The 26,657-nt window shown below is 55.9% G+C and overlaps 1 protein-coding gene across 10 annotated transcripts in view; it reads left to right on the forward strand.

Annotated features, from left to right (window-relative positions):
* The window catches only part of Ncor2 (nuclear receptor corepressor 2), a 157,721-nt gene that overhangs the window by 97,886 nt on the left and 33,178 nt on the right, over positions 1–26,657 (forward strand). For all 10 annotated transcript variants that reach the window (XM_057765917.1, XM_057765920.1, XM_057765913.1 and 7 more), the window contains 6 exons: positions 6,661–6,806; positions 7,819–7,991; positions 9,728–9,790; positions 19,797–19,939; positions 24,468–24,615; positions 26,456–26,509. In XM_057765917.1, the coding sequence (XP_057621900.1) occupies positions 6,661–6,806; positions 7,819–7,991; positions 9,728–9,790; positions 19,797–19,939; positions 24,468–24,615; positions 26,456–26,509 (727 nt within the window). The remainder of the gene's footprint in view (positions 1–6,660; positions 6,807–7,818; positions 7,992–9,727; positions 9,791–19,796; positions 19,940–24,467; positions 24,616–26,455; positions 26,510–26,657) is intronic.

Here is a 26,657-nt window from a genome sequence, read left to right on the forward strand (position 1 = left end):
CGGGCTGAGATGGCTAAGGACAGAGTAACAAGCACTTCCCTGCAGTGCTGTGTAGCCAGGTCAAGAGGAGGCATTTACCTTGTTAGTGTCCTCCACCTGCCCTCAGGCATCCCTGCTGACCTGAACCTGAACCAGACATTCCCTGTCTGGACCCCACGGGCCCTGTGTCAGTACTTGTTCAGTAGTCACACTTAAAAAACATAGTGGCAGCCGGGCGGTGGCAGTGCATTCTCTTAATCCCAGCACGCGGGAGGCAGAGGCAGGTAGATGGGTTTCTGTGAATTTGAGGCCAGCCTTGTCTACAGAGCAAGTTTCAGGACAGTCTCTAAAGCTACAGAGAGAAACACCCTGTCTCGAAAAACCAAAACCAAAAACAGCAAAAAAACTAAACAAACAACCCAAGCAAACAAACAAAACCTATAGGTTATAAAGTCCTCACGGAAGCCATTGGATACCAGCAGTGACCACCAGTGACCTTCAGTTCTCAGCCCACCCAGCCAGTGCTTGCCTTTATTCTGGCCGAGAGTGAGGCTTTCCTTGACCTCAGCTTCCCGTGGGCGAGGAGCGTAGCTAGCCATTTGGAGTGGCAGGCTCACCTTACTGCTTAGCTAACAAGGTGGTTCCCATTCCAGAAGCTTCTCTGGCCTCTGCCCAGGGTGAGGAAGGCTCAGGAGTAGAGTCTGGGGATAGTGACCTCCTCACTCGTTCTTTGGACCATTCTCTGGCACCTTCCACGAGCTGCCCCATTGACTGGGCAGCGGTCTGATGGCCACTCCTGGTCCCTCGCCCAGATCTGCCGAGGAGAGTCACAGCTGTACTGTCACAACCACTGTGGTCTCTCCATCCTAAACCTGGAGCCTGCAGAGGCTGTGAGGGGCCTGTGACTGAGCAGGCGTGTCCCCAAGGTAGACTAGGTAGGTCTTCTGGGGCGGTTTTCTACAGTTAGGAAAAGTCTGTCCTGGACTCCTGACTTCTAGGCCAGCTCCTCTTGAGTGAGGGGGACATTGGTGGCAGAGGCTCTTCGTCCTCACTGATGTCAGCCCTCACATCCTGGCCCATTGTGTTCTGTCAATTGCCCCTCTCACCTTCTGTCATACTGTGCTCCTCCCGGCCTTGGCCACACATGCTGGTCACTCTCTGCCTCTGTGCATAGCTTCCGCTCTGGGCTCTCATCTTTTCCCTCTCTGTCTGGCCCTGTTTCCTGCTCTCTGTCTGCCTTCCTGTCTATCCTTGTCTTTGTGACCCTGTGTCACCTCCTCTTTGTCCCCATCTCACCTCTCCATCCACCTTTCCTTCCCACCCACACACTTTTTCTGGTTGCTTGCCAAGGGGCAGCTGGCCTTGTTCCCAGGCAGGGCCCAGGTTGCGTGGCCAGGAACAGTATGACCAGCAGGCTATTCCAGGGCAGCACCAGACAGGCTGGCCAGTGTATGGTATCACTCTTTCTTTGAGGACCAGCTAGCTGCCCCTTGCCTGTGAGGTCACCAGGGGTTGAATGACCAGGGCCTGTGGGTCAGACCGAACCACGGTGCCCTGGCTATGGTACCCTGGCTAGGCCGTTTGGTTGGGAATGTGCTTGTGTCTCAGACCTTAGTAGGAGGCCTCCAGCCTAGGGCCTGTGGCAGGCTGGGTAGCTGCTTTATTGAGTGTGTTCTGGGCAAGGCAGACCCATGCCAATTTAGACCCAGCTGAGCAGACATCCCTGATTTCCTGTCCAGCTCCCTGCCAAGACGGGAATCTGCTCAGGGCTGGCAATTTGGGGAGCCCAGGAGGCTGGAGAGGCTGTGCCCTGTGGGTAGAGCAAACTGGGTCACTTCTGTGGGAAATGATAAAGGTTCAAGACCTTTGACGGGGCCAGGACCCACACAGCACAGAAGACTCAGCTCTTCCCACTACCCAAACTGACCACGTTGGAGGTGGGAGTGTGGGTGCTGCTTGAACACGATCCATCTCTCGGACAGACATGACCCTGATGCTTCTAAGAGCTAGTTACTGCATACCAGATGGGTAGCACTGGGAGTCGCCCACTGGGGAAGGCCCTGCATGTTTGGGTCTGTTTTGATGACTTGACTCTGAGCGAGACACGTGAGGTCTCTGGACGTCAGCTTTGAGGCGGTGTGAAAGACTGCCCAAGTCCTGGGCCCGCGTGAGCAAGGGCAGCTTTCGGGGGTCTGGAAGGCCCATGAGGCCAGACTCGAGCAATTGTTGTAATACGAGCGGCGGGGCTGTGTCCCCGGCACCCAGCCGCCTGCATGGCTAGCTTATGCCCCGAAATAATTACACGGAAACTGTATTCTTTTGAACACTGCCTGGCCCATTAGTTCCAGCCTCTTATTGGCTAGCTCTTACATATTGATCTAACCCATTTCTAATATTCTGTGTAGCACCATGAGCTGGCTTACCAGGAAAGATCTTAACCTGCGTCTGTCTGGAGTGGGAGAATCATGGCTTCTCACTGACTCGGCTTTTTTCTTCCAGCATTCTGTTCTGTCTACTCCACCCACCGAAGGGTTGGCCTATCAAATGGGCCTAGGCAGTTTCTTTATTAACCAATGAAAGCAACAGATTATAAAGAAATCACTCCCACATCAAGCAATAAGAAGGAACTGGCCTGGCAAAGGGCACAGTGAGTGCAAAGACCCCAGGAAGGGACTCCTAGTGACCTCTTCTGAAGGCAAGAGGGGATGGGAGCAAGCTACTGTGTGTGGAGATAGACTCAGAATGGATGTCCCAGGTGTGTGTGTGTGTGTGTGTGTGTGTGTGCATATGTGCAGAATGACAGGTGTCCCCTCTGTTATTCTATTCCATTTCCGTGGGACAGGGTCTCCACTTACTCTGAAACTGGGCTGGTGGTCAGCAAACCGCAGTCATCTGTGTCGTTCCCTCCCTGCTAGCACTAGGGTTGAAGGTGCACACAGCTATGTGCAGCTTTTGATGTTGGTGTTGGGATCTGAACTCAGGTCCTTATGCTTACACAGCAAGCACCTTTCTTTGCCCACTGTCTCAGTAAGGATTTCTGGTGCTGTGATGGACACCGTGACCAAAAGCAACTTTGGTAGAAACAGATTTATTTCAGCTTTACAGTTCAACCGCACAGTCTATCTCTGAGGGAAGTCAGGGCAGAAACTCAAGATAGGAACCTGGAGGCAGGAACTGAAGCAGAGGCCATGGAGGAATACTGCTTACTGGCTTGCTCTCCCTGGCTTGTTCAGCCTGCTCTTTTATAGCATCCAGGACCACTATCCTGGAGCAGCACTGCCCGTAGTGACCTAGGTCCTCCTACATTGTCATCAAGAAAATGCACCACAAGCCATTCTAATGTTCTCAATTGAGATCCCCTCTTCCTAAGCGACTCAAGCTTGTGCCAAACCAGCCAGCACGCCCACCAGGTCCCACCCCAGCCCCCAGTTGATTTAAAACGGGACCTTTAGGGCTGGGGATGCAGCACACAGCTCCAGCACTCGGCTAGCCTGGGTGAAAGTGTGTCCCCAACAGATAGCCCAGGAGAGTGTGAACAGCTAGTGCTGGGAACCTCACAGTCCTAGGCCGGCTGGCCCACGGTGGCCACATGCCTGTTTAAACGCTGACCTCTGACCTGATGTGGCGCACACCTGGGAGGGAGAAGCAGGCTGTCTCTGAGTTTGAGGCTAGTCTGGTCTACAAAGCAAATTCCAGGCTAATTCCAGGCTAACTATGGCTACAAAGTGAGGCCCTGTCTTCAAAACAAAACAGCAACACCCCTCCCCGCCCCATCTCACACCAACCACAAAGCGTACTGTTTCTGTTAAATGACAAGGTGGCCATGCTTCATGCTTGACCCTCAGTATTCCACAAACTCAGATGGCTTCAGCATACCTCTGTGGACTGAGCCTGCATCTCCTGCTGTGTGTCCCTGGGAGGGAGGGATGGGCTACCCCACCTGCTGTGCACTTCCTCTGCTCTGGTCCTACGCCCCATTCCTGTTCACCCACCCGACCCCTCAGGTTCCCTTCCCTGCACAGGGAAGCCGTCAGGGCTCAGTTGCTAGGGCGTTTTGTTTGTCAGTTCTTGGTAGTACAGTGTTTGTTGAATGAATGAATGAATGAATGAATGAATATGTGTCAGTCAGTATGGCTGTGAATTGTCAAGCTTAAGTTTGGTGCTGGGATGGAATCCAGGGCATCCCAGATGCCTTCCTTTGGTCTTGGCTACCACAAACCTCTGAAGACTCAGTGCAGAGGCTGGGTCTTACCAGGCCCACTTCCTCACTCAGGGGGGTCTTGGGGATACGTGCCAGGCAGGGCTGTGTGTGCCCCTTGGTCTTACTTTGCTGTCCCTCAGAACACTTCACTCTTGGCCTCGTCAGCTTCAGAGCATGCTCTGTAGGGATGGGCTCCACACTTTGGGGGACTTGGTGTTCCACTGTAGACAAGGGTTTGTTTGAGATAGGAATAAAGTAGGTGCCACAGTTCCACTCGGAGGAACCCGAGTCCCCGAGGATGTGGTGGAGGTCCCGTCTGGCTGTAGGCTCTGCTAGGAGTGCTCTGTGACCTCAGATGGGTTGCTTGACTTCTGTGTCTTGTTCTCATCCTTGGGACAGGTGTAATATCAGGGTTGTTGGGCAGAACAAGAAGCTCAAAGGTGACATGAGGACACAGTCTCATCCTAGGCACATTGTCAGCTGGCATCTATCCTTACAGCTGTCATTTTTCTAAAAAAAAAAAAAAAAAAAAAAAGAGTTCTAGCAGATCTGGACACCTGCAACTCCCTGTAGAGCCTTTCAGGGTGTCCATAGTGTTGTGATCTGGGAGTGGGGGAACATATATGGCTACCCTGACCATAACTGATAAATTGTTACTTGCTACTGCTGCAAGCTTGGGAGTCATGGCGGATGGTGACATTTGATCTCCAAGCTGGGGTTGAAGTCTCCTGGGGCATCCCTTTTGCCATGGGACACAAACAGCCTGAAGTTTTCCATCACTCTGATCTGAGGACTCCAGCAGTAGGCTTGCAAGGGGCTAGGTGAATATAGGGAGCCTCAGGGTTAGCCTGGAGTCAGCCTACAGCCAAACTCGGCCCCTCACTTGCTTTTGTAAATAAAGCTTTATTGTCATATGGCATTCCCATTTGTTCACACAGTGGCAACAACAAGCTGGGTGCCTTGGAACCTAGGGGTTCAGCCTGAAGTCCTTTCACTAGCCATTAGAGAAGAACTTGCCAGTCAGTCTAAGGTCCCAGTCTGCAACTTGGAAATGCCCTGGAGCAACCTGGGAATTGATTTTATTTTTGTTCGAATGGTTTTATTTTGAGACAGGGTCTCACTATGTAGCTTGGGCTGCAATCCTTTTGTCTCTACTTCCCAGGTGTTGGGGGGTTACAGGTGTACCCCACTGCTTCTTACTAAGCTGGGACATTTCAGATATTGATGCTGCCTCTAGCCAGGGATCATGGTGATCTTGGTGAGGTTAGGGTCTGGCAGCCTTCGCGCACCAAGAACCACAGCTTATAGCTGCCCATGTGATCAATGCAAGCCCGAGATCCCTAGGCACAGCTGGCTGGTGCTGCCAACCAGCCTTACAGGCCCTGTGATTCACCAACCTCAAGAGGGGCCAAGCACACGGCTTCATTCAGGCCAAGGGACTGTTATGCATAAAAGTGAATCTTCTGTAACTCCTATCCACAGGGCTCAGACTGGGCTGCAGGGGTACCTCTTAAGATTCTTGCCCTAGGCAGTGAGGTCTAGGTCCTAGACTCGGTTCCAGCGCTCTCCCCTAGCCCCCAAAGACACTGGACCGCAACCCCTGTGTGTAAGGGTAGGAGATGCAGCTGAGTGGCTTGGGTACCACACGCCTGCAGGAGACCGCTCAGGCCCCATGTGCGGACACCTGTGGAGTGCAGGCCAGGCACAGGAATTCCTCCTGCCTTCCATCTCCTTGAGTTCAGACCCCTGGTTTCCATGGCACTCACCTTGAGCCATGTAAAAGGGACACTGTTGAACTGACAAAAGCCCATTCAGTACCAGCTTCAGGGAGCTCTGTCAGCCAGAATGAGGCATCTTTCCTGAGCCTCATGAAGGGGTAGGATCTGAAAGCAGAGCCTGGACTGGCTGACAGACATCTGGTGCCCAGCTGAGGAGCCAGCAGTCATGCATGGCTGCCCTGGCCCCTCCTCTCCGAGAACATGGGGTTCTTGGTGGTGGGAGGGTGACTCTGGGGATCGAGAGTAACAGTGTAGCCTCAAGAGCACATGGTAATTGTACAAGTCAGGCTCTTGCTCTTTGTACCAGTATTGCCACGATGTCCCTGTCTATCCCTGTGTAGCCTAGTCCTGCAAAAGACAAGGCCTAGAGCTGTGTTTTCCTGCCAGGAAGGAACAATGGAGGCGAGGAGGACGGCCTTCCTGCCTTCTCTCTCCACACCTTGTGTTGGCGTGCCCGCCTGCACCCTGCCTACTGTCCCCGCTCCAGGCCTTTCTGCAGGTGTCAATCCACTGGGCTTAGTGGAGAAGGCAGGAATTGAGCCCCTGTATCAGGGCACGGTGCTTTTCTCGCTTCCCTCTGACTCCTGCCTCTCCCACTTGGCTGGTTTCCCAGCTGCCCCGACCTCCGTGTTCACCGTCCCTCCCTTCCCCAGCTTCACCTGTCTCCCGTTTTCCCTCCTGCCTCTGCTCCCTGGGCTGTAGCAGCAGCAGCAGCAACAGCAGCAGCAACAGCAACAGCAGCAGCAGATGGCACGGAGCAGCCAGGAGGAGAAGGAGGAGAAGGAGAAGGAGACCGACAAGGAGGAGGAGAAGCAGGATGTGGATAACGAGAAAGAGGAGCTCAGCAAGTAAGGCCCTGCAGCTGCTCCGCTCACACCTGGGCCCTGGGGAGCGGTGCCTGGCGCCAGTTTGGAGCCCTAGTCAGTTCTCCCAGGCTGCTCCTCCCGGAAGCCTCAGCCCCTGCTCCCTCCATCCCCCACCCTCTCTGCAGCCCCCCCAGAGACCTAGAAGACTGATTGCTCATTTGAGCCCTGCTCCTGGACTCGTAAATCCAGACAGCCACTTTGGCGCTCAGCCTGGCCTCTTCCCCAAAGCCCCTGAGGTCCGAGAGGGAGAGTGGGCTGAAGAGCCTCGGGAAGACACAGGGATGCAAGCATCTGGCAGCTCCCACCACCATAGTCACTCCCATTAGCACCTGACAGTTCCAAGCTGGGGGAGAAGGTGGAGGGGCCGCAGGTGCCTGTGATGGGCCTGTGCACATCAGCGCCTCCCCCTTCCCTGTCTCCATGGCTCCAGCCAGCATCTTTCAGGAAGATGAATGAGCGACAGAGGCGATAAATCTGCCCCAGTTGCTTCTGAGAAGCTGGGTGCCCAGGTCATGTGACATCCCCCGTATCCCCCCAACCCCAGCACACGCACACACAGAGAGAGCTGGGGCTGGACTGCTGCTATTCCCCAGGCGTGCAGTCCTGGGAACCCTGGCAGATTGCTCTGTAGGGATGCAGAATTAAGTCCTCTGGCTAGTAAAGATACTGTAGAGAGTCTCAAAGGCCTTGAGCAGGACCCCTGTGTGGTGTCAGTGAGTCCCCACTGGTGATTTGTGGAGTCAAGTGACTGACTACCCAACAATTGCCCTTCCTTCCCCAGACCTGTAGAGCCTCCCGCTGCCCTTCTGATGCTAAGGTAGTGTTCCAGAGGACTGCCTGCCCATGGCATTGCCTGCCCACAGTGCCCTCTTTTGGCCAGCATCACCTCTTCCCTTTCACCAGCTCTGAGAGAGAGACCCAAAGGTCTCTTCCAGTTGTCCTAAGGTTTTCAAGCCCTAGCTGATCCATGCTGGTCTCCCCTCCATGACTGCAGGGAGAAGACAGATGACACTTCTGGGGAGGACAACGATGAGAAAGAGACTGTGACCTCCAAAGGCCGCAAAACTGCCAACAGCCAAGGCCGCCGCAAAGGCCGCATCACCCGCTCCATGGCCAACGAGGCCAACCATGAGGAGGCTGCTGCCCCTCAGCAGAATTCAGAGCTGGGTAAGCAGGGCCTGGGGACTAGGAGAGGCTGGGAAGAGCTAGGACACAGGGAGATTGGCTCCTGCTAGGATTCCTTGAAGTTGGAGTGAACTATGGGTTGCTGTGGTTGGAGTTCAGGTCTAAGCGTTTGCCTGCTGAGCTCGCTGTGACCTGGGGCATTCATTCTCTCACTGCTACACCCAAAAAGAACATAAGAGATTCCAGGAGCCTGGATGCAGGCAGAGTTTAGGACCCAGAAGAGGCTGTAACATTCACCCCTCCCCCACCTAGGCCCCATTTGTTGTCTTAAATCAGAAGATTGAGCAGTGTGGCCATTTCCTTGGGTGGTGATGAGCTGGGTGAACTTACCTGCTAAGAGGACAGTTTCCTGGTGGTACCTGTACCTTCTTTTGTGGGTCTTGGTTCTCTCCTTTCTGACCTAGAAGGGCTTTTAAATCCTGCCTCTTCCTGATAAAAAGAGGGCCAATAGACAGAGCTGAGCTGCAGTTCCATGGGCAGCCACCAGGGGCAGCAGTGCATGTCCACCCTCTGCTGCAGGTCATCTTGGCTTCCTGGGTCTCTTCCCAGATAGAATGATAGTGAGACCCTGTTTTGTTTCTCACGTATCCTACTAGGGGCTCCCTGGATCTGCGCTAAGTCCTCACTCCACAAACCAAGAGAGTTGGTTTGGGCCTTTACTTCATAAATTATATGAGCTACTAGGGCAGTGTTCCTTACCCACATCGCTGATATAATTGGGGTTCGATCTCAGCCCCACCGATCACGGATTCTGTGTCAGCTGCCACTGGGTAGCAGTGTTCCAGAGGCACTTCTCATGTGCAGGAGAGTCCTGTAGGGCCTGGCCTATGCTAGGATGAAGCTGAAGGGTAGACAACACACCATGGGCATCTCTCAGTGCTTCAGAATTAACTCTCCTTTGGAGTGCCGTTGGAAGCGGGATTCTGTGAGGTCCACGAGATAGCAGGGCTCAGCAGCAGGAATGGAGAGATTGTCATGAGGCAACCCTATCCATTCCCTTCCTGCCTTGATCTGCTTGCTGGACTCTCTGTCCCTCAGTTTGTATAGGGTTCCCAACTCTCCCCTGCCAGTAGGGACTCATAGCTGGGCTCTAGGCAGGCCGCCTGTGTAGCGGATGGAGAGTAGTGTGTAGTTCAAACAAGGCCACTTTGCCCCATGTGTTCCTGACTGTCTCTTCTGAGGTACCTCATTGTGTTCTGACAAACTGGGAAGACTGTAACAGTCATCAGCACACTCGGAGTCCCAGCCTTGGTGATGTCACTCATGGGTCTTGGGCAAATGCTGAGAAGCTATTTTTGATGGTCATGATTGGAGTAGACTTTGGGTATCTAGATTCTAAGAAGGTCGCGCCCAAGGAGGCATGACATGGCCTGCTATGCACAGTGGTGCCCCTGTCTACCTGCAGTTCCTGCGCATCATCTCTCTCTTACCCTTGTGACCACATCCCCAGGTGGGCCACTCCCTTCCTAGCAAAGTGCATGTAGAGATAGAAGCTGTGGTCCAGTCCCTAGGCACCTCAGTGTCCTTGTCTGCAAGTGTGGATAGCAGATCACCTCTCCACAGTGCACTGTGGGGTTACATGTGCTTAGCACCCTGCTCCCTAGTGTGAGGATTAGGCACTATGTTAAGGGATAGCTGATTTGGCCTCTGCTGGCTCAGAGTCAACTGCAGGGAAAGCAATCTGTGGGGCTTCCACCAATTGCCTTTCTCCCTTTCAGCTACCATGGAGATGAATGAGAGTTCTCGCTGGACTGAGGAAGAGATGGAGACAGCCAAGAAAGGTAAGGTGCCTTGATGCTGTGCCTTGTGCCTGAGTTTGTCCCAGGCACCAGAGTGCCTTGCAAGACTGCTGATGCATTTGGCCTGGATCCGGGGCTCAAGAGCCCCAGTTGGACCTGCTAGAGTTTGGGTGTGTTCTGTGAGTGGTGGGCAGGGTGTACCTGAAATTAGAATGGCTCAGGAGCCTGCAGGCTGAGTGAGTGAGTTGCCAACGACAGTGGTTGAGCAAGGTCCTGGTGGAGTGGCAGTTCGCTGGCTGTCAAGACAGGGCCACAGCGCCAGTGGCACTCAGGGCTTCTTGTCATCACACAAGTGTGCTCGTGGCTCTCATACGGGGTCCCAAGGACTCCCATGCTGGGTGCAGGTTTGGAGTTTGTGCCTGGGTTTTTGTAGTGTGTTCTGCAGTGCATGGGGCTACAGCCGTGGGGACAGTCTACATCAAATTCAGGGGGTCATCTGAATTCAAGGGCTCACGTGAACTGGTGTTAAGCTGCTTGTGACCTTGTGACCTGCTGGGCTAGGTCATCATACCCTCCAAGATTGGCGCCTCGCGGTTGCACCCTGCTGGCTAAATAAGACCCCTATCCCCAGCCCCTCTCTGAGCCCTGACACTAGAACCTGGCCTTTGAGAGGATTCCCCTGAGGCCCTGGTAACATCAAAAGCTCCCCTGAAACTGCATTCAGCATGGCTGAGGCCTTCACTTTCCAGCTTGGTGACCTATCTCTGAGCCTCAGTTTACCTATCCCTAAGATAGGAGTGCCACCCAGGACGGCTACAAGAGTTAAAGCCAGGCATTAAGGATCTCAGGATAGGCAACTTTTACTGATGGTCCCAGAGCTAGCAGCTGTGAGCATCTGCCCCTACTTCCCCTGTGTACTCTCTGAGAGACACAAAGCCATCTGCTTACTTGAGTGTGGCACCGCAGTTGGCTTTTACCTTAGTTGCCAGCCCTCTTTTACCCTGACTTCTCTCTGAGAAGTTGCTCCCGTCCCCTCCTGTCCCTGCGTGCTATCATGGATGAGGAGCTGAGAATGAAGGTCTCCCATAGATCCAGAGGTGATACACTGAGGATCAGGAGCCAGCCCAGGCCTCTCATCCTTCACGCTCTGCCCCTGCCCTGCCCTGCCTCTCTGCCTAGGCCCTGCGCTATGACCAAGGTGGCTGTGTTCAGTCTGTGGTGTGAGCGGTGCAAACCAATTGCTTTCGTCTGGAGCTTTAACAAAGCCACTACCACTGCCACCTGTGGCCCTGGTCCTCGGATCCGGCTCCTCACTTGTGGGGTTTGCTGAGAGTCAATAGGAGTGTCCATACCGCCTGAGAGGAGGAGGATGCTCTTAGTGTTCCTGATTCTCCACTTGGACATGCATCTTTGTTGGCCTGCACCCTCTCTCAGCCAAGGTGGACATGGCCTGGGGGCAGGACCGTTGCTCAGAAAGCACAGTGTGGGAGTCTATTCACAGGGCTTTGTGACAGTGTCTCTAGCCGGCTGGGTGCATATACAGTCACCCCAGAGGGACCATGTTGCCAGTTCTTTGGTTTTTTGTGTGTGCATGTCTACGTTGTGGTTTGTGGTATGAATTCTAAAGAGTCTTTATGTAATGGTCCAATTCCCTTGGTTTAATCTCTGAAAAGTATGTGTAACAGACTTGACCACTGAAAAGCGGTCTGTTAACCTGGGCATGGTGGCACACGCCTGCCATCCCAACACTTGGGAGGCAGAGGCAGGAAGATCATGAGTTCAGTGTCACCCTCGGTTGTGTAGCAAGTGGGAAGCCAGCATGGGCACCATGAGACCCCGTCTCAAACAAACAGCAAAACAAAACACACCTACAAAGACCCACAGTGGCGCGCTACAACTCCCCACACCCTAGATGGAAATCCCATACCATTATCGGTCCCTCCTGCCCATCAGTCCGAGGGTGAGGCAGCACTAATGGACTTCCGGTCTGTGGCTGGAAGTCATTTCGCCCTGACACTTACAGGAATGATTCCTGCCGCTGCACTCCTTACGCCTGGCTGCACTCACTTAGCACTGTGTCCAGGGTTCCTCATAAAACTATGAAGGCTGCAGGGCTACGTGAACCACATGGAGTGTGACACCTCCCCCCCTCCACACACTTTGCCTGTGGGCTCACCTGGTGACAGAGTGGTGGGTTGTCCCTGCCTTGGGCTGTGCACGCTGCTGTGGACGTCAGGTGACCGCCTTTGCTTTTGTCCACATGTGGGGCTCGGCATACTGACCATGCAGTTGCTCGGGGAGGTGCCCTCCTTCCCCCACATCCCTCCTTATTCTCATGCTGTCACTGGCTCATAGCGGTTGTTGCCTGACACCAGGAGGCTGCTCGCTCTCTCTTCCTTTTGGAAGGGCAGATCAGGAGGTGGGAGGAGGGTGGGATGACTCACCAGCTGGGATGGGGCGCCCTGATGCCACTGTCTCAAGGTTAGGGCCTGCAGGGAGGGCCGAGAGCTTGTCCCCGGTGATCCTGGGGCCCATGTGCACCGGCCCTGCTCAGTGACATTTGAAATAGCGCCGTGAGCGCTAGCGCGGGCTGCTGCTGTGAATTACAGCAATCTGGACAATTATGCCTGCTCACAGTGGCTGCTGATGGCTGTTCCGGAGGCGGGGGCGGGGAGGCAGGTGCGCACAGCCCGTGGTAGCTTCTTTTCCACTGCCTGTGGGGGTGAGAGGCTAAGAATGTTCCAGAGCACCCTGCTGAGAGAGTGCTGACAGCTCAGAGAGGAAAATGACCCCTACCAAGCTGTGTCCCAGGCAGATGGTACTCACCCATCCTTGGCCCAGTGTGGGGTAAGAGCCTACAGTGAGCCAGGCCCTCGGGGAACCCAGGCAGGTAAGCAGCCAGGTGTTCCCAGAGCCACCGAGCATCCTCCGCAGCCCAGCTGTAAAGGACAGCTGCAGGAGAACCCAGCCCTAAGACAAACTCAGTTGGACTTCCTGTCTGTGTGATCTCCGACCACTCACTTTCTTCATCTCTGTGACTAGATGCAGACTCCAACACAATGGGAGCTGTTTCTCTCCTTTACTCGGGGCTAGAGGTGTTAAGTCGAAGTGGGGGCAGGGTCATGTTCCTTCTAAGGCCTCCAGGGAAGGTTCTGCACCCACTTAAGGTGATGACCTCACAGGACTGGCCTGGCCACCTCTCTCCCCATGTATCTGGATTTCCTCCCTCCCTCCCTCCCTCCCTCCCTCCCTCCCTCCCTCCCTCCCTCCCTCCCTCCCTCCCTCCCTCCCTCCAGACAGGCTCTCTTTGTAGCCTGGGCAAGCCTTGAACTCGCAGAAGTGCCCACCCCTGCCTCCTGAGCACTACTACTGAAGTGAGTCACCACACCTAGACACGGCTTTCCTTCTTGTGAGCCCGCTCCATCAGAATGGCCGTCTTGCCCTGTGTTCGCTCTGTTGCTTCCACAGGCCCTTTTCCCTGTGCATAACTTCTGGGTAGATACAAAACTTACATTGGGAGCATTGTTCAGCCCAGCCACGTCCATGTGGCTTTATTGATCAAAAAATAGTGAATAGTTAGTCAATAGTTAACCTTCTGATGCCTTGGTATCAGATCCTGATGCCTTAGGCATATTGGCCTGTACCCCACCCCTTACCTCTGCAGCTCCTTGGTCTGGTGGCCTCCACACTACGGCTTCAGTTTATCTGCTCTTTATCTAAAAAGAGGCAGGCAGATCTGCCTTCCAGGTTTCCCACCAAGGTGGAAGGAGCCAGATGTGTGCGGCCCTTGGTATACGGTGGGTACTCAGTGTGGCAGACTGCACAGGTCAGCCCACAGGCTGGAGTCTCAGCTCGGCCTCCTATGGAATCTGGTCTGAGTGGGTACCTGTAGCATGGGCTGATCCTCACTGTATCCTGGGGGTGTGATGCAGGGGCATGACCTGCCAAGCAGTGGTCGAGCCACAAGTGGAGGGCAAGCTTACCATAGAGGAAGGCTCTTCATCTCACTTCTGCTCTGAGGCAGCTGCTGTTACGCAGATAAAGAAAGAGGCCCAGAGATGTTGAGTGTGCTACCCAAGATCATGTAGCTGAGAAGTGGGCATCTGGGATTGGAACCCAGGCTCTCGAGTTGCTGAGCAAGACTGATTGGTGAGGAGAGTAAATCGGTTGGTCCCCAGGGCTACTGTTTTTCCAAGTAATGAAGGAAGGAAGGGAGGGCAACCAGTGGAGCAGATAGCCCTGTGTCGGGAGCAGTGCACTCAAGTGAGACGGTTAGGAACCCAGACAATGAGTATGTGACCGGCAGCAGTGGAGAGCTACAGTGGCTTTGATGACAGTGGTGGGGTTGGCGTGTTTGGCTATTATTTGAAGAGGATAGATGGAACTGGAATCTGGCAACCAGCATCTCTGTGTGGTATATGTGCTGAGGGGGCTGCCCTTCTGGGTTCATGCTAGGTGGAGCCTGGACCTGAGCAGGAAGCTGCCTCCTAAGGAATCCCTTATACTCAGGGACAAGGGCCCCAGTGGGAAGGAGGGGCCTGCAGGGCTGGGCCAATGTCCTCAAGTTCCTCAGGAAGACATTAATCTGTCCTGGAGTTCTGATCCTGGGCATAGCCAGTGGTTGGAGGATAGGGAGCCCCTATAGTGCTTAGACCAGGGCACTGCATACTATTTCCAGAGCAGGCAGTGGAGGCAAGTGTTTCGTACCAGCTCTGCTCAACAGGCACCCTGCCATGTGAGCCCTGCCTGCCGGTGGATGTGGTCTGGTCTCAGTGTTTTCACAGTTGAGTACCTAGACCTGGTGGGGAGGTGCTTAGCCATTGTTCTATCAGAGTTCATGCTGTCCCCAATGCCAGGCCAGGCTGACTGTTCCAAGAATGCACTGTGTATCTCCTAGGGGGCCCTGTGCACAGCAGTGAGGTAGCCTGGTCAAGGGTGCCCAGCCAGTGGCTGGTGCGCTGAGTTCAGAGGCCACAGGTGCAGGGCTGGGCTTTGCCCACGTGAGCAGATGATGGGAGGGGATGGAGCTCTCCATAGGCAGGATGGGGATGGCCCTGGAGGAGCATGTCTGGAGGTTCTTGGCCTCTTGTGTTGTGATGATTCCCATGGAGAGAGCAGGGCTCCTTCCTTGTGCACTCAAGTATTGCCAGACTCTCGCCCCTCATCAGTGTCCTAAAGGAGATGTGGTCAGCTCCTGCCGTCCCTCACTCTGGGCCAGCATCTGACTCCTTGTTGGGAAGAGACAGGTAGTGACCCCATGTTCCCATGAACAATTAGTTTCTGCTTTGCCCATGAGAAAGCGGCGTGGTTGAGGAGTATGCCTCTGTGAGACATCTCTCCCCAGGTGTGTAGCCGGCCAAGGCACTCGGGGCAGGGTATTCTGACCCTGCAGACCAGGGCGTCTGTGGCTCTGGAAGTGGGCAGGTGGCCTTAGGTGGTGGCGCCCTTTTGACTAGCTCACAAGTGTCTGGCATGGTATAGAGTACCTCTGTTGTAGTGGTAATTGGCAAGTAGAAGCGCTGGGATCTTAGGTGTGAGGTGGGTCTAAGCAGACTGGAGGATGAGAAGGTGGCCAGGGCAGGTTCAAGGGGGAGGTCATCCCCTGATGCCCCCACAGGACTCCCTATGCCCCACAAGGCACACTGGAGGTCTCTGAGCGCCTGTGCAGCTGATACTGCGCTCAGAGACCACACATCCCTTGTGTCCAGCACAGGCTCAGCGTTTCTTTTTTCAGCGTTTCTTGAAGAAGGATGTGGCTGGAGGACCAGGACAGACAGGGAGAGTGTTTCTCTCACTTCTTGCTCTGGGAAGGCTTTGTTTTGCTGTGAGGGTAGGGGTTGGGGTGGGGTGACCTCCTAAGCTTCTTCCTGGGAGGAGCTGGGAGACTATGGGAGAGTCAGTCCTCCCATGTGCTGTCCAGGTGAGAGTTCTACAATGTTTCCAAGACACAAATGGAAGGCAGAGGCACTTGGATGATTACACACAGACCCCTGTGCAGGTGATCCAGACTGGGACAGTCACAGCCCCTGAGCCACTGGAGCACTTTTTGGACCCCAGGTGGCACATGAGAAAGGATCACCATGGCCACCATTTCCTCCTCCCCACTGTGGCTATTGGGCTCCTTCAGTCCTCTGCCAGCTTCAGGCCCTGACTCAGGCCCCCTGCCTCACTTCCTGTCTTGGCCAATTTCACTTCCTAAGTAGCTGCCTCTAACTCCTTCCTTAGAAATTAGAGGTGGAGTGGGAGAACCCGAGACCGCAAGGCAGACTGAGCAGCAGTCGCACTGAGCACGTGGGGCCACTGTGCCCAGTGTTGGGACACTTGAGCCAACTCAGGACTCCCCAGACCTGACCACAGCCAGAATAGACACTTATGGGATCCTCAGGGATCCCAGCCTCAGACACTCGGGTGTCTAGAGCTTTGTTCTTTTCTTGAGTGTCTCTTGCAGCCCCAGCTCCCATAGGTGGAAGGGCAGCAGTTGTGGGTGGGTGCAGCAGAGGAGCTGGTCTAGGGGAGTCGATGTTAATGGAGATGAAACACCCCTCTGAGGGCCAGAGGCAGGGCCCAAAATGCTTCCTGGACATATGCAAATTGTCCTGGGACCTTCTCGTGGTTGGGAGCAGTAGAACTGCCTGTTTTCTGGAGCTCCTCAACCTTGGGATGGGAGCCTTTGGGTTTCCTTCCAAGAACACACTGACATTTCCACAGGGGGCATGCTCTCATAGGCCCCCTTCAGAGTTCCCCTGTGGAGCACAGTGGGATTCCATGGGAAAGACCTGGGTTCTCAGCAGTCTGGGGATCTCTCCGCCAGCTGGCCTGGGATGTGGCTAAGCACACAGGGCCAGGGATACAGGAAAGCTCTGAGATGCCTGTCCCTGTCCTCTGGGCTTCTAGAGCAGGATGGAAGGGCAAGGGCTAGAGGCACGAGCTGGCTGTGGAAGTCAGCCTGACCGGATGCTGCTATGGAGGCAGCTCGGTTGTCTTGTCCTCCAGAGAGCTGTTGGGACCTTGCAGCAGGTGCTCTCGGGGAAGAGAGGATGTAGGAGACAGCCAGGGCTCCCAGGTCCTTCCCCCACCCCAAATGGTTGGTGGTGTCAGAGTACTCCCAAGCAGATTCCAAGTTCCCCAACCCCCAACCCCATAGAAAGCTAGGCAGCCCTGGCTACCCACAGCCCTCTGGGAGGCTGGTCCAGGCTTTGGGGGCCTGTGAGGAAGGGGGGGGGTGCGACCGCAGGTGGAACCGGCTGGCTGGCGGGGAAGGCTGGCTGGCGGGCGGCCGGAAGAGGCTGCTTGCTCCCTGCCTGCCGGGGGTGGGAGCTCTGTTTTTCTGGATCCCTCAGTCTGTTCTTACCGCTGCTGACGCTGCCACGGATGGGGAGAGAGGGAGGGAGCCTATGCCAGTTGGCCCGCCCAGCCGAACCTGGGCCTGTGCCCGGCCCCCGCCCGCCCCCGCCTGCTGCGTCTGGAGGTCACATTCAGTCCTGACGCGGCTCGCTGGGTCAGGCAGCAAGAAGAGCTGAGCACGGAGCCCTGGGTCCCTCAGCCCGGCCGCTTAGGGACACAGCTGTCCGGTTCGTCCTGCCCAGGGCTTTGGATTTCATGTGGCTTGGTGGGTCTGGGGGCTCCCCGCCAGCACCCTCCCCAAGTGTCCTCCCTGAGAACACTGGTGCCTGGAAGAACTGCGGATGCCGCGTGCACACTGGTGACGCCTGGCACAGAGAAACCCAGCGTACAGAACTGACAACTTCCCGCTGTCGTTGCCCTCACCCCCCTCCCAAGCGGGAAGGGCACCGCTCTACTCACTGAGGCAGCTGGTGGCAGCGGCTGGAGGAGTCCTGGGTCCCGTGGGGCAGTGAGCAGCTCCCGCCCCCAGTGCCTGCTCTCACCCTCACTGCTCCTGAGGATGTGATCGGAGCTACAGCCAGGGCATATCAGCAAGAAGCCCTGAGCAGCCTTGCTGCCACAGCCTCCTGATCACCGCTCCACTCCCTGGAGCATCCTTCTAGCCGGATGTTTCCAGAAAACTTGGCCGAGGGGGAGACGCAGATGAGAGGATGTGAGTGGCCCCTGGCTGGGGATTGGGCTGGAGGGTGGGGTTGACTGGTGACAGTGACTTTGATGAGGCTACGGGAAATTGTGGCTGGAAGTGTGGTGGTGGTGGTGGTGGGGACTTGGAATTTTGAACCCGTGTGGCCACAGCTCCTCTTTCCCTGGTGCCTCTTGTTGCCTTTCTAGGTGCAGCCACAGTCTCCTAGAAGGAGGCTGCACTCATCTGGGCTCCAGGCTTGGCTGGGGCATTCTCAGAAGGGTTCCCCGGGATAGACAGAACAGCTAGGCTGAGTCCACATTGTGGGTGTGAAGTGCTCCTGTGCATGGCACCCCAGCGTGAGGAAGCTTGTGTCTTCCCAGGACTGTGTGGCATGCTCTGGGAGGGGCTCCCTGACACCTCTGCCCAGTGATCCTTGATGACCACATGTGTTCAGGAACAGCTGAGTGTCATCCCCCACCCTGTCCGTTTCTTACTTCTATAAGCTGAGTTAGTTAAGGGACCCAGCTGCCCAACTCCTTGTTGACTTAACTGAATTTGGAAATGTCTGTTCCCCAGGGTCACCCCACCCCCAACAGTTCCAAATGGAGACCTGCCCTGGGGTTCCGGGCCTGCGATCCTTCGCAGCCTGACGTGTTTGCTGGGCCCTCCTGGCCCGCGCTCGGGAAATATAAATAAACGCAGCCCCAGCCGCCAGGTTCTGGAAGTGGCAGCTGCTGCTGGCGCGGGTGGAGGGAAAGGTCAGGGGCTGAGTTACACTTGATCCTGAGCCCTGGCCCTCCCTGCCTCCTGTCCTTGAGGATCCCTGAGAAGCAACTATGGAGCCACGTGGCTCTTGTGGTCACTGCAGGCCAGCAGGTGGCCTGGCTATCCGGTGCCTCCTCTATACCATGGGGCCCTTAAGACTGCTACAGCGGGAAGCGGAGGCTTCAGACCCACTTCTGAGCTGGGTTGAGATGGGCGGGAAACTCACAGTCCCAGTCTGGGCCAGGGTGTGGGGGCAGGGCAAGACAGACTTCATTCAATACTGTGCAGACCTAGGGGGCCTCTTGCTGGTGTGTTTGGGGGTTTTGCTGTTTCCTTTGTTTGTAAGCCACCACCACCTGGGGTTTGAATGAGGGGGTGGATGAGGATGGATAGTCATTGTGTGTCCACCCTCCCACCTATTTTCCCCCCAGCAGTTATGGTTACAGCCGGTGTTGAGCTTGAACTTGACTTGTGTAGAGGAAAATGATTGAAGCCCAGTGATGGGAAAGCATCTGAGCGTTATTACAGAGTGGTTCCGGCGCTGTCATTCCGCTTAACCTCCACCCCCAGGGACAGGTTCTGCCACTGCCATGGGAAAGTGGCCAGCTTTGCCTTCAGGGAAGCTGGGCCCCACTGAAGGTTGCTGAGGTGTGAACCGAGGGTCCAAGTAGCCTTTCAGCTCAGGGTTTGTGGCCTCAGAGCTGAACAGTGTACGCCACTCCATATGGAGCTCGGAGCTCGTGGGCAGGGAGGTCTGTGGCCTTGGTGGGCTGGGAAGGCCTGCGAGCTTGAGTTTCTTCCCCGTGTGGTCTTAAGCTGTGACCTGAGAAAGATTCATCCTTGGCTGCTGAGCTCGGCCAGGCCAGGTGGGCCCCCGAGTCTGGTGTGGCCCCTTAGGTGTGAGGGCCCAAGCTCACCCTGCTCCCTTCCTCAGCTTGGCCCTGCTCCAGCTTCTGCTCTCCCACTGCTTTTTTCCCCTTCACCTATGGTGAGACCGGAAAACAGCCTCGCTCTCCTGAGGCCTCTCTGCAGCTGTGCAGAGTCGGGGCTGGGTCACCATAGCTCCCGCCCAACGGGGGGGGAGGGGGGACGGGACGGACGACGACCGACTTCTGTGTTCTGCCCCCTAGAATCTTAAACGAGGCTTCACTTGGGGCCATGCCTGTCACCGTCGTCATTTCTCTGATCCCTGTCCATGCTCTGTGCTCCTTGGTCTTGGACTGGCATGAGCCCTCCCCTGTCTTCCACCCACAGGCCTCCTGGAACATGGGAGGAACTGGTCAGCCATCGCCCGCATGGTGGGATCCAAGACCGTGTCCCAATGTAAGAATTTCTACTTCAACTACAAGAAGAGGCAGAACCTGGATGAGATCCTTCAGCAGCACAAGCTAAAGATGGTGAGTTTGAGCCAGAACTCATGGGCTGGGCTCCCTGGGGACTGTGGACAGCCAGGCCTCCCACAGTTAGGCCTCCCTCGTGTGGCCCCTGGCTGCCTGGCGCCTGCATGGGGAGGTACGGGTGAGCTGGGCCCTGACTCAGCCAGGAATCCGCCGCCGCCCTCAGTGCCCTGGGTTGGAGACCCAGAGGCCAAAGAGCCCTAAGTAAGCAGCTTGGCTTCTGCTTGGCTGCCCCGTTGGGTATTAGGGTTACAGCGAAAGAGAAAGGGTCCCAAGACTCAGAGTCCGGAGGAGGACGTGGGGCCAGACGCATCCCACACTGAAAACTGCGAGGTACATGTAGGATCTCTTTGGCAGCCACGGCCAGGAGGGCCTTGGGGAGACCCCACTGCCTTCTCGCCATCCCTCTGTCCTCTCTTTCATCTTGGACACACTTGTGATCGTCATCATCTTAGGGCTGGAAAGACTGGAGCCTGGCGAGGCTCTTTAGCCAACTAAGTAGAAGTGTACAGCCGCCCCTGCCTTCAGTGTCCCATTGTGGTCAGAGGCTTAGGAGGGGCCTCGCATCCATCCTTCCATGGGCTTAAAGTCATGCGGACTTCCACACAACTGAAGATGCATTGCTCTTCTTGCAGCCTGCTGAGGCCCAGAGCAGGTTGCACGGCAGTAGCAGGGCATGGCATGCTACAGAGATAGCGGCAGCCCACCAGAGCTCTCCTCTGGCCCCGTGCGGAAGCCCACTAGGGCTGCAGTGGCCGTCCTCGTGGCCCATGGCTTCCACTTCAGGTTCAACTGAGTGTATGACCGCCCAGTTCTTCACGTTCTCTGGGGACTTTTCCCTCTGCCCCCAGGGATCCCCAATGGGACAGTGGACCTGAGTACCCAGTGGCTTAGAGAGAGGAGCTGGATCTGAGCTTGTGAGTTGGGCACCTGTGTGACCCAAGCAGAAGGTGAGGGACTGCAGGTGGTCTTGTGGGTCAGAACGGAGGTGCCTGTGGGGGGGAAGTACTTCGTGGGGCTTCCTGCCTCTTGCTGTTAGTTATACTCCTTGCCACTTATGTCTCAACCCTGACCTCTGGCTATGTGAGGCCTTTGCAGTCACTGTGCAGCAATGGCCACTAAGGACTGTGTGTTGATAGACACTGCCCAGGAGACCTGTGTGTGTGAGTCTAGGGTCTGTCGCTTGTAGGCTGTGTGGCTTTGGACAAGTGTCTTGTCCTCTCTGTGCCTCAGTTTCTCTGACTAAAATGGGAGGGATAACAATAGACCCCGAGGACTCTGGGGAGGGAGGTCTTCCTCCCCAGTGCAGTTCTTGGAAGGGGCCGTGAGGCAACTTGCCAGTCTTGAGGTGCTGATGGCAGAAGTCTCAGGGTACAGGTGTCTTCTAAGTGTCCTGTGCCTATCCCAGGTGGGAGATGGGCACGTGCACGCGTGCATTGAGCTATTCTCTCCAAAGTACAGTGGGCTCGTGGCTGGTGGGTCTGTACCCTGGCTCTGCTGTCCTGTGGCTGGTGCTCAGGGCACACGGCTTGGCCTCCAGGCCTCATTCCACCTGTGTAATAAATAAAACAGGAACGGGGGAAGCACCTACTGGAGAGCGTGTGAGGAGCCAGTGCCATCCACTGTGGAAAGTCCAGCATTTGGCTCAGGTCACTGAGTAGGACAGAGTTAGTGTCTGGAGGGCAGAGGTGTGGCTAGAGTTTCTGGAGGAACTAGCTACTCCATTGTGCGGTGAGCTACTGAGCTGAGAAGGTGCTCGGGAAAGGGGTCCTTGTCCCTGGTTTTGTCTTTCAGGTAGCTGCCCTGGTGGCAGCCAACCTTAAGAGCAGATAGCCCAGTCCAGGGCAAGCACCCCATTGTGCGAGTATGTGAACTGGCCTTTGTAGAAACCCCTGACATGGGCTGTCTGCTTCCCGCCCCTTCAACATCTGGCTGCCCCTAGACGGTGGTCAGACTGGGCATGGTCCATGTCCATAGTCCCAGCACACAGGCGGCTTGAGGCAGGAATATCAGGAGTTCAGGGCTAGCCTGAGCTATAGGACCCTGTCTGAAGAGGAAAATGACAAGAACAAGAGGGTCATTTCTACCTGTGGGTCCTGAGTGGCTGCTGGCCCAGCACCATCTGAGTGCAGGAAGGCACACTACCCTCGGCCACCCAGGGAGTGGGGGCGGGGGGACAGGAGGTCAGTGGGTGTCCCCTCCTGCTCACCCCAGGCCTGGCCTGCACATGGCTGCTGGAGACTCATCAGGAAACAGGAGCTCGGGCGGAGCCCTGTGTCGCAGTTTATGTAACATTTGGCAGCCTTGTCCTCTCTGAGGTCTCCCTCCCCCTCCATGTGGCCGAAGGCTGCCCTTCTGTCTGTGTCCTGGCCCTCGGGGCTCGGCCTCCAGGTTGCTCAGTGTGTCATCTGGGTCTCGGCCCTGCTGGCCTGGCTTCCTTCTGCAATCTTCTCTCTGTGGCTGCTGGAAGACGCTCCGGGCAGGGATGTACTTGAACTCTAGCAGGCAGCCCTCCTTAGCTGTGCGCTTTGCCTTGCTGTCATTGTCTCTGAGGATGGTTTGTGTAATGACATGGTTACGGAGTGCCTGACTCTACTGCACTTGTGGGAGCGAAGCAGGCAGAGGCCCAGTTGATGAGGAGTTAAGTCTGGTCAAGAACTACTGAGGCAGGGATCTAGAGAGAGTGAGGGTTGGAGGGCATTGGTTAATTCCCCCAGGGAGATCAGAAAGGGCCTCTGGGGAGATGACGTTGGAGCAAAGAGTTGAGGAAGTGAGTGTCCACGATCTGGGGAAAGGGTGTTGAGGCAGGGAACGGCCTGTGCAAAGTCCCTGGGGCAGGCATGGGGGCTGGAGAAGCAGACTGAGATCATGCAGAGTGGCAGGACTAGAGATGGAGGGCCCGGTCCAGGTGTTAGGGAATGCCAGGGGCGACACACCCTGATTGGCAGGGTAGCTCTGTGCAGTCACGTGACTATACGCCTTGCAGATTCCGGGTACTTAGTAAATGCCAGGTGTAATTTGTGTTTGTATCTCCAACATGTCACTTTCATGGGCCTACCTACCAGCCCCTTGGTGCTGAGGCTATGGCTGGGTTTTCCATAGGCTCTTGAAACACAGGGTGTGCTGTGTTGTCTGCTCATGGCTCTGGTGGGCCAATGAGCTCCCGTTTCCTGTGAGTATCCCTGCAACCTGCTGCCTAGTTCCTGTTGCTAAAGATAGACAAAGGAAGGGGATCCCCAGCCACATGCCACAACATCCTTGTGCCCGCAGACTGGAGCCTGGGCCTCTTGGGAGGTGCCAAGACCAGGCCCTGTGTGGGTGTGGGTGGCAGGGCAGATGTCCCATGAGGTCTGTGTGTAGTCAGGACAAGCCTAAAGGTGGTGATGAGCGGGCAGCACGCATTTCCCCTTTTTTCTTGTGTCCCAGGATCCTTGTCTCTGGAGCTTGAGATGGCACGTCTGTACCTCAGAGCCTTGTGCTCGGTGGCAGTGGAGACAGCAGGCCATCGCCCCAGAGCATGGGTGTGCTGTATCTCCAGGACAGAATGTTACTAGCTACTGACGTTGTCCTTTTTTTGGTCTGTGTTCCCCTCTCCTGTCTTCAGTCTTCTCCCCGAGAAGATCCTCAGTTGCATTGTGTCTCTGCCCTCCACACCCCTCTTCCCACTTAGTCTGTTCCTCAGTGACTGTATCTGTGGAGGCCCCACCTGGACTCCCTTTGGGTGGTGTCAGTGAGAAACAGGGGTGCCACTAGGCCCCTCAGACCACACCCTTTCCCTCATACCAGACTAGGTTTGCAGCATGGTAGATGCAGAGTCCCCCCCACAGGCAATCCTGGTCAGTTTGAGACCTGTTGATGCGCTGACTCTGTTTTGCACACCAAGCCTAGGGAAGCCTTGGCTCTTCTGGACTTATGCCCAGCTCGGGGTAGGGCACACAAGTTCAGCCTGGAGAAGATGTTAAATGCCCCCCTGCTGGGAGAGAAAAGCTGGGCCCTGCTGGGCTGGGGAAAGGCAAGACTGAAGATGGTCACCCCCACCCCAGGACCTTGCCTGGATGCTCCCTCTGTGCTCAGACCTGCACCCCAAGTGTCACCTTCCATTAGAAACCTGATCACCCGTCCAGCTGTCTTGGCCCTGTCCCCTCTATATCCCTGTCTAGTCCCGCCGTGGCCCCTGGTCAGTCCCGAGTCCTTTAGCATGTGTCGCTCGCTGGCTTTGAGGGCAGGGGCCCTGTTGTGTTCGCTGAGTCTGTATTCACAGTTCCTCTACCAACCACGGTGCCCTGAGTGTGCACTGTGACACTGTGGCCTTCCTGTGTTGGCCCAGCCCGTGCCCAGTGTCCCACTGGGACTCACGGCACTATGAAGCCTCTATGATAAAAATAGCCCTGGCCTGTGTGGCCACTCTGATGGGCCGAGTGGGAAGGTTGCCTGTACAGCCACGCAGCCAGGTTCCCTGCCCTGGTAGCTTTGACTGGGCCGCAGGCATGTTTCGCCTCCAGCCTTGACCATTGCTGTCCTGTCCCAGGAGAAGGAGAGGAATGCACGGAGGAAGAAAAAGAAGACCCCAGCGGCAGCAAGTGAGGAGACAGCCTTCCCACCTGCCGCCGAGGACGAGGAGATGGAGGCGTCTGGTGCCAGTGCCAATGAGGAAGAGCTGGCCGAGGAGACAGAAGGTGAAGTTGCTCTCCTCAGAGGGGAGGGAGTGGACATATATGCACACCCCGTTCTGTGTCTCTGTCTTCCTGAGCATTTCCTGGTTCCCTGGGCCAGGCCTGGGGTTGACCACAGAGGAGCCCTGACTAGGCTTCTCGCTTTCGCCTCCCCATAGTTCACATGCTTTCACCGTAGGGCCTGGAGTGACCCCGGGAGGCCAGGCCACGAGTCCTCTCAGCACCCAGGCTGGGCCCTAGGCTAGTGACAAAGACCGGAGCCCTTTATTTTTTTATTTTTATTTTTTTCTTTTTCTTTTTCTTTTTTTTTTTTTGGTTTTTCGAGACAGGGTTTCTCTGTGGTTTTGGAGCCTGTCCTGGAACTAGCTCTGTAGACCAGGCTGGTCTCGAACTCACAGAGATCCGCCTGCCTCTGCCTCCCAAGTGCTGGGATTAAAGGCGTGCGCCACCACCGCCCGGCCGGAGCCCTTTATTGAATGCCTTCCCAGTCATCCTCATGAGCAAGGTGGACATAGCATGGAGGGGCCACTGTTGAGACAGAACTGCCTGCAAGAGTAGAGAGTGACTGAGTCCCAGATACTGGAGGAGGAGGAGGAGGAGGTCACAGCCTCCTTAGGAGCAGGGCCAGACTTTCTGAGGCCTCTCTTATCATCTGGGGATTCCTGGGACAGCAGTGTGGAAGGCTCCAGCTAGCTTCTCACACCCAAGGGCACTGGGCCTATCTTCAGTGTGGGGAATTGGAGTCCTAGGGAAGCACCCTCCTGGGGACCATGATGTGACTTAGGTCTATCAAGTATTTGTGTGAGGCCCTGTCCTTGCAGGACAGGAACCAACTGACCTAGAACCTCCTTGTGTGGTAATGGTCATGGCAGTCATAGGCTCATTTCTGTCTCCATAGCCCGAGGAGGCGGTGACACCGTGAGCACCTGAGACTGAGGAGTGGAGAAGTCACTCCCGGTCTCCTGAGACCTGGTTTGGCAGCTTGGTCCCAGTCCTATGCTCTGTGACCTCCAGGGGAAGGGGCCTGTGCTCTTTCCTGTCACGGGCTGTGAAGTGCCCACTGTGTCAGACTCCGTGAGCATGCTCAGTGAACACCCTGAGTACCCGGTCGGTGTCTCTCACCCCGTGCAGAGCGGAGCCTGTAGTTACTCCTTCCTAGTACTTGGGAAGTACTTAGGGTGGGGCCCAGCCACAGCTGTCACGCCCACTGCCTGACTGAGGGCTGCTGGTGTGGACATACCTGACAGTGAGTAGTAGACACCCACAGACAAGAGGGGCCCACCTGCTTGTCCACAGGACTTCAGTGGCCTCAGCCTCCTGTGTCCTGTTGTTGGGCTGTGAGGAGGAAGCCCAGAGGTCAGATGCACTCTGTGGCCCAGGTAGCTTGATTACCTCTCTGTGTCTGTTTCCATTCCTGTCAGTGTGCTAAGGAGTACCCCGATCTTGAAGTTTCTGAGGGTCACATGCCCTGCATGCCCATGGCCAGTTCCCTGTTGATGTTACTGACACCATTTCTGGGAGGGGTGTCCTTCTCTAGACTCCAAAGGCACTGACAAACGAAAGAGCCCGGGGACTGACTGACAAGGCTGGAGGCCACAGGAACTCCTGTTGGGTTGTGTCCCTGGCACTTGGCCAAGGCTCTGTTGACCCTGGACGGACATACCTTGCCTGTGCGGGCTGCTGCAGGTCACTAGCTGTGGGTGGCCAAGGCCTCCGTTGGGAGCTGAGCAAGGAGGTCCTGTGGAAACTGCTGTGGGCCCCCCTGCCCTCTGTCAGCCACACCCCTTCCCTTTCCACAGGATTATTGCCACCTCAATTCTAACCCTTCTCTAACTCTTTCCAGCCTTACAGTCCTCTGGCAATGATGTTCCCAGAGTGGGGGAGTGCAGTGGCCCAGGTAAGAATGTGGCTGTGGCTGAACTGGGGGTGCAGGGACAGTGGGGTGTCCGAGATCATATGTCTCTCTCCCTGTGCCTCGCCGTGTGCTGCTTCGCCCTCTGCATTTTTCTGTGCACAGTTTCTGTTCCCGTGCTGTGGTCAGCATG

This window comes from Chionomys nivalis, chromosome 3 (genome assembly GCF_950005125.1).
Source record: "Chionomys nivalis chromosome 3, mChiNiv1.1, whole genome shotgun sequence".
NCBI lineage: Eukaryota > Metazoa > Chordata > Mammalia > Rodentia > Cricetidae > Chionomys > Chionomys nivalis.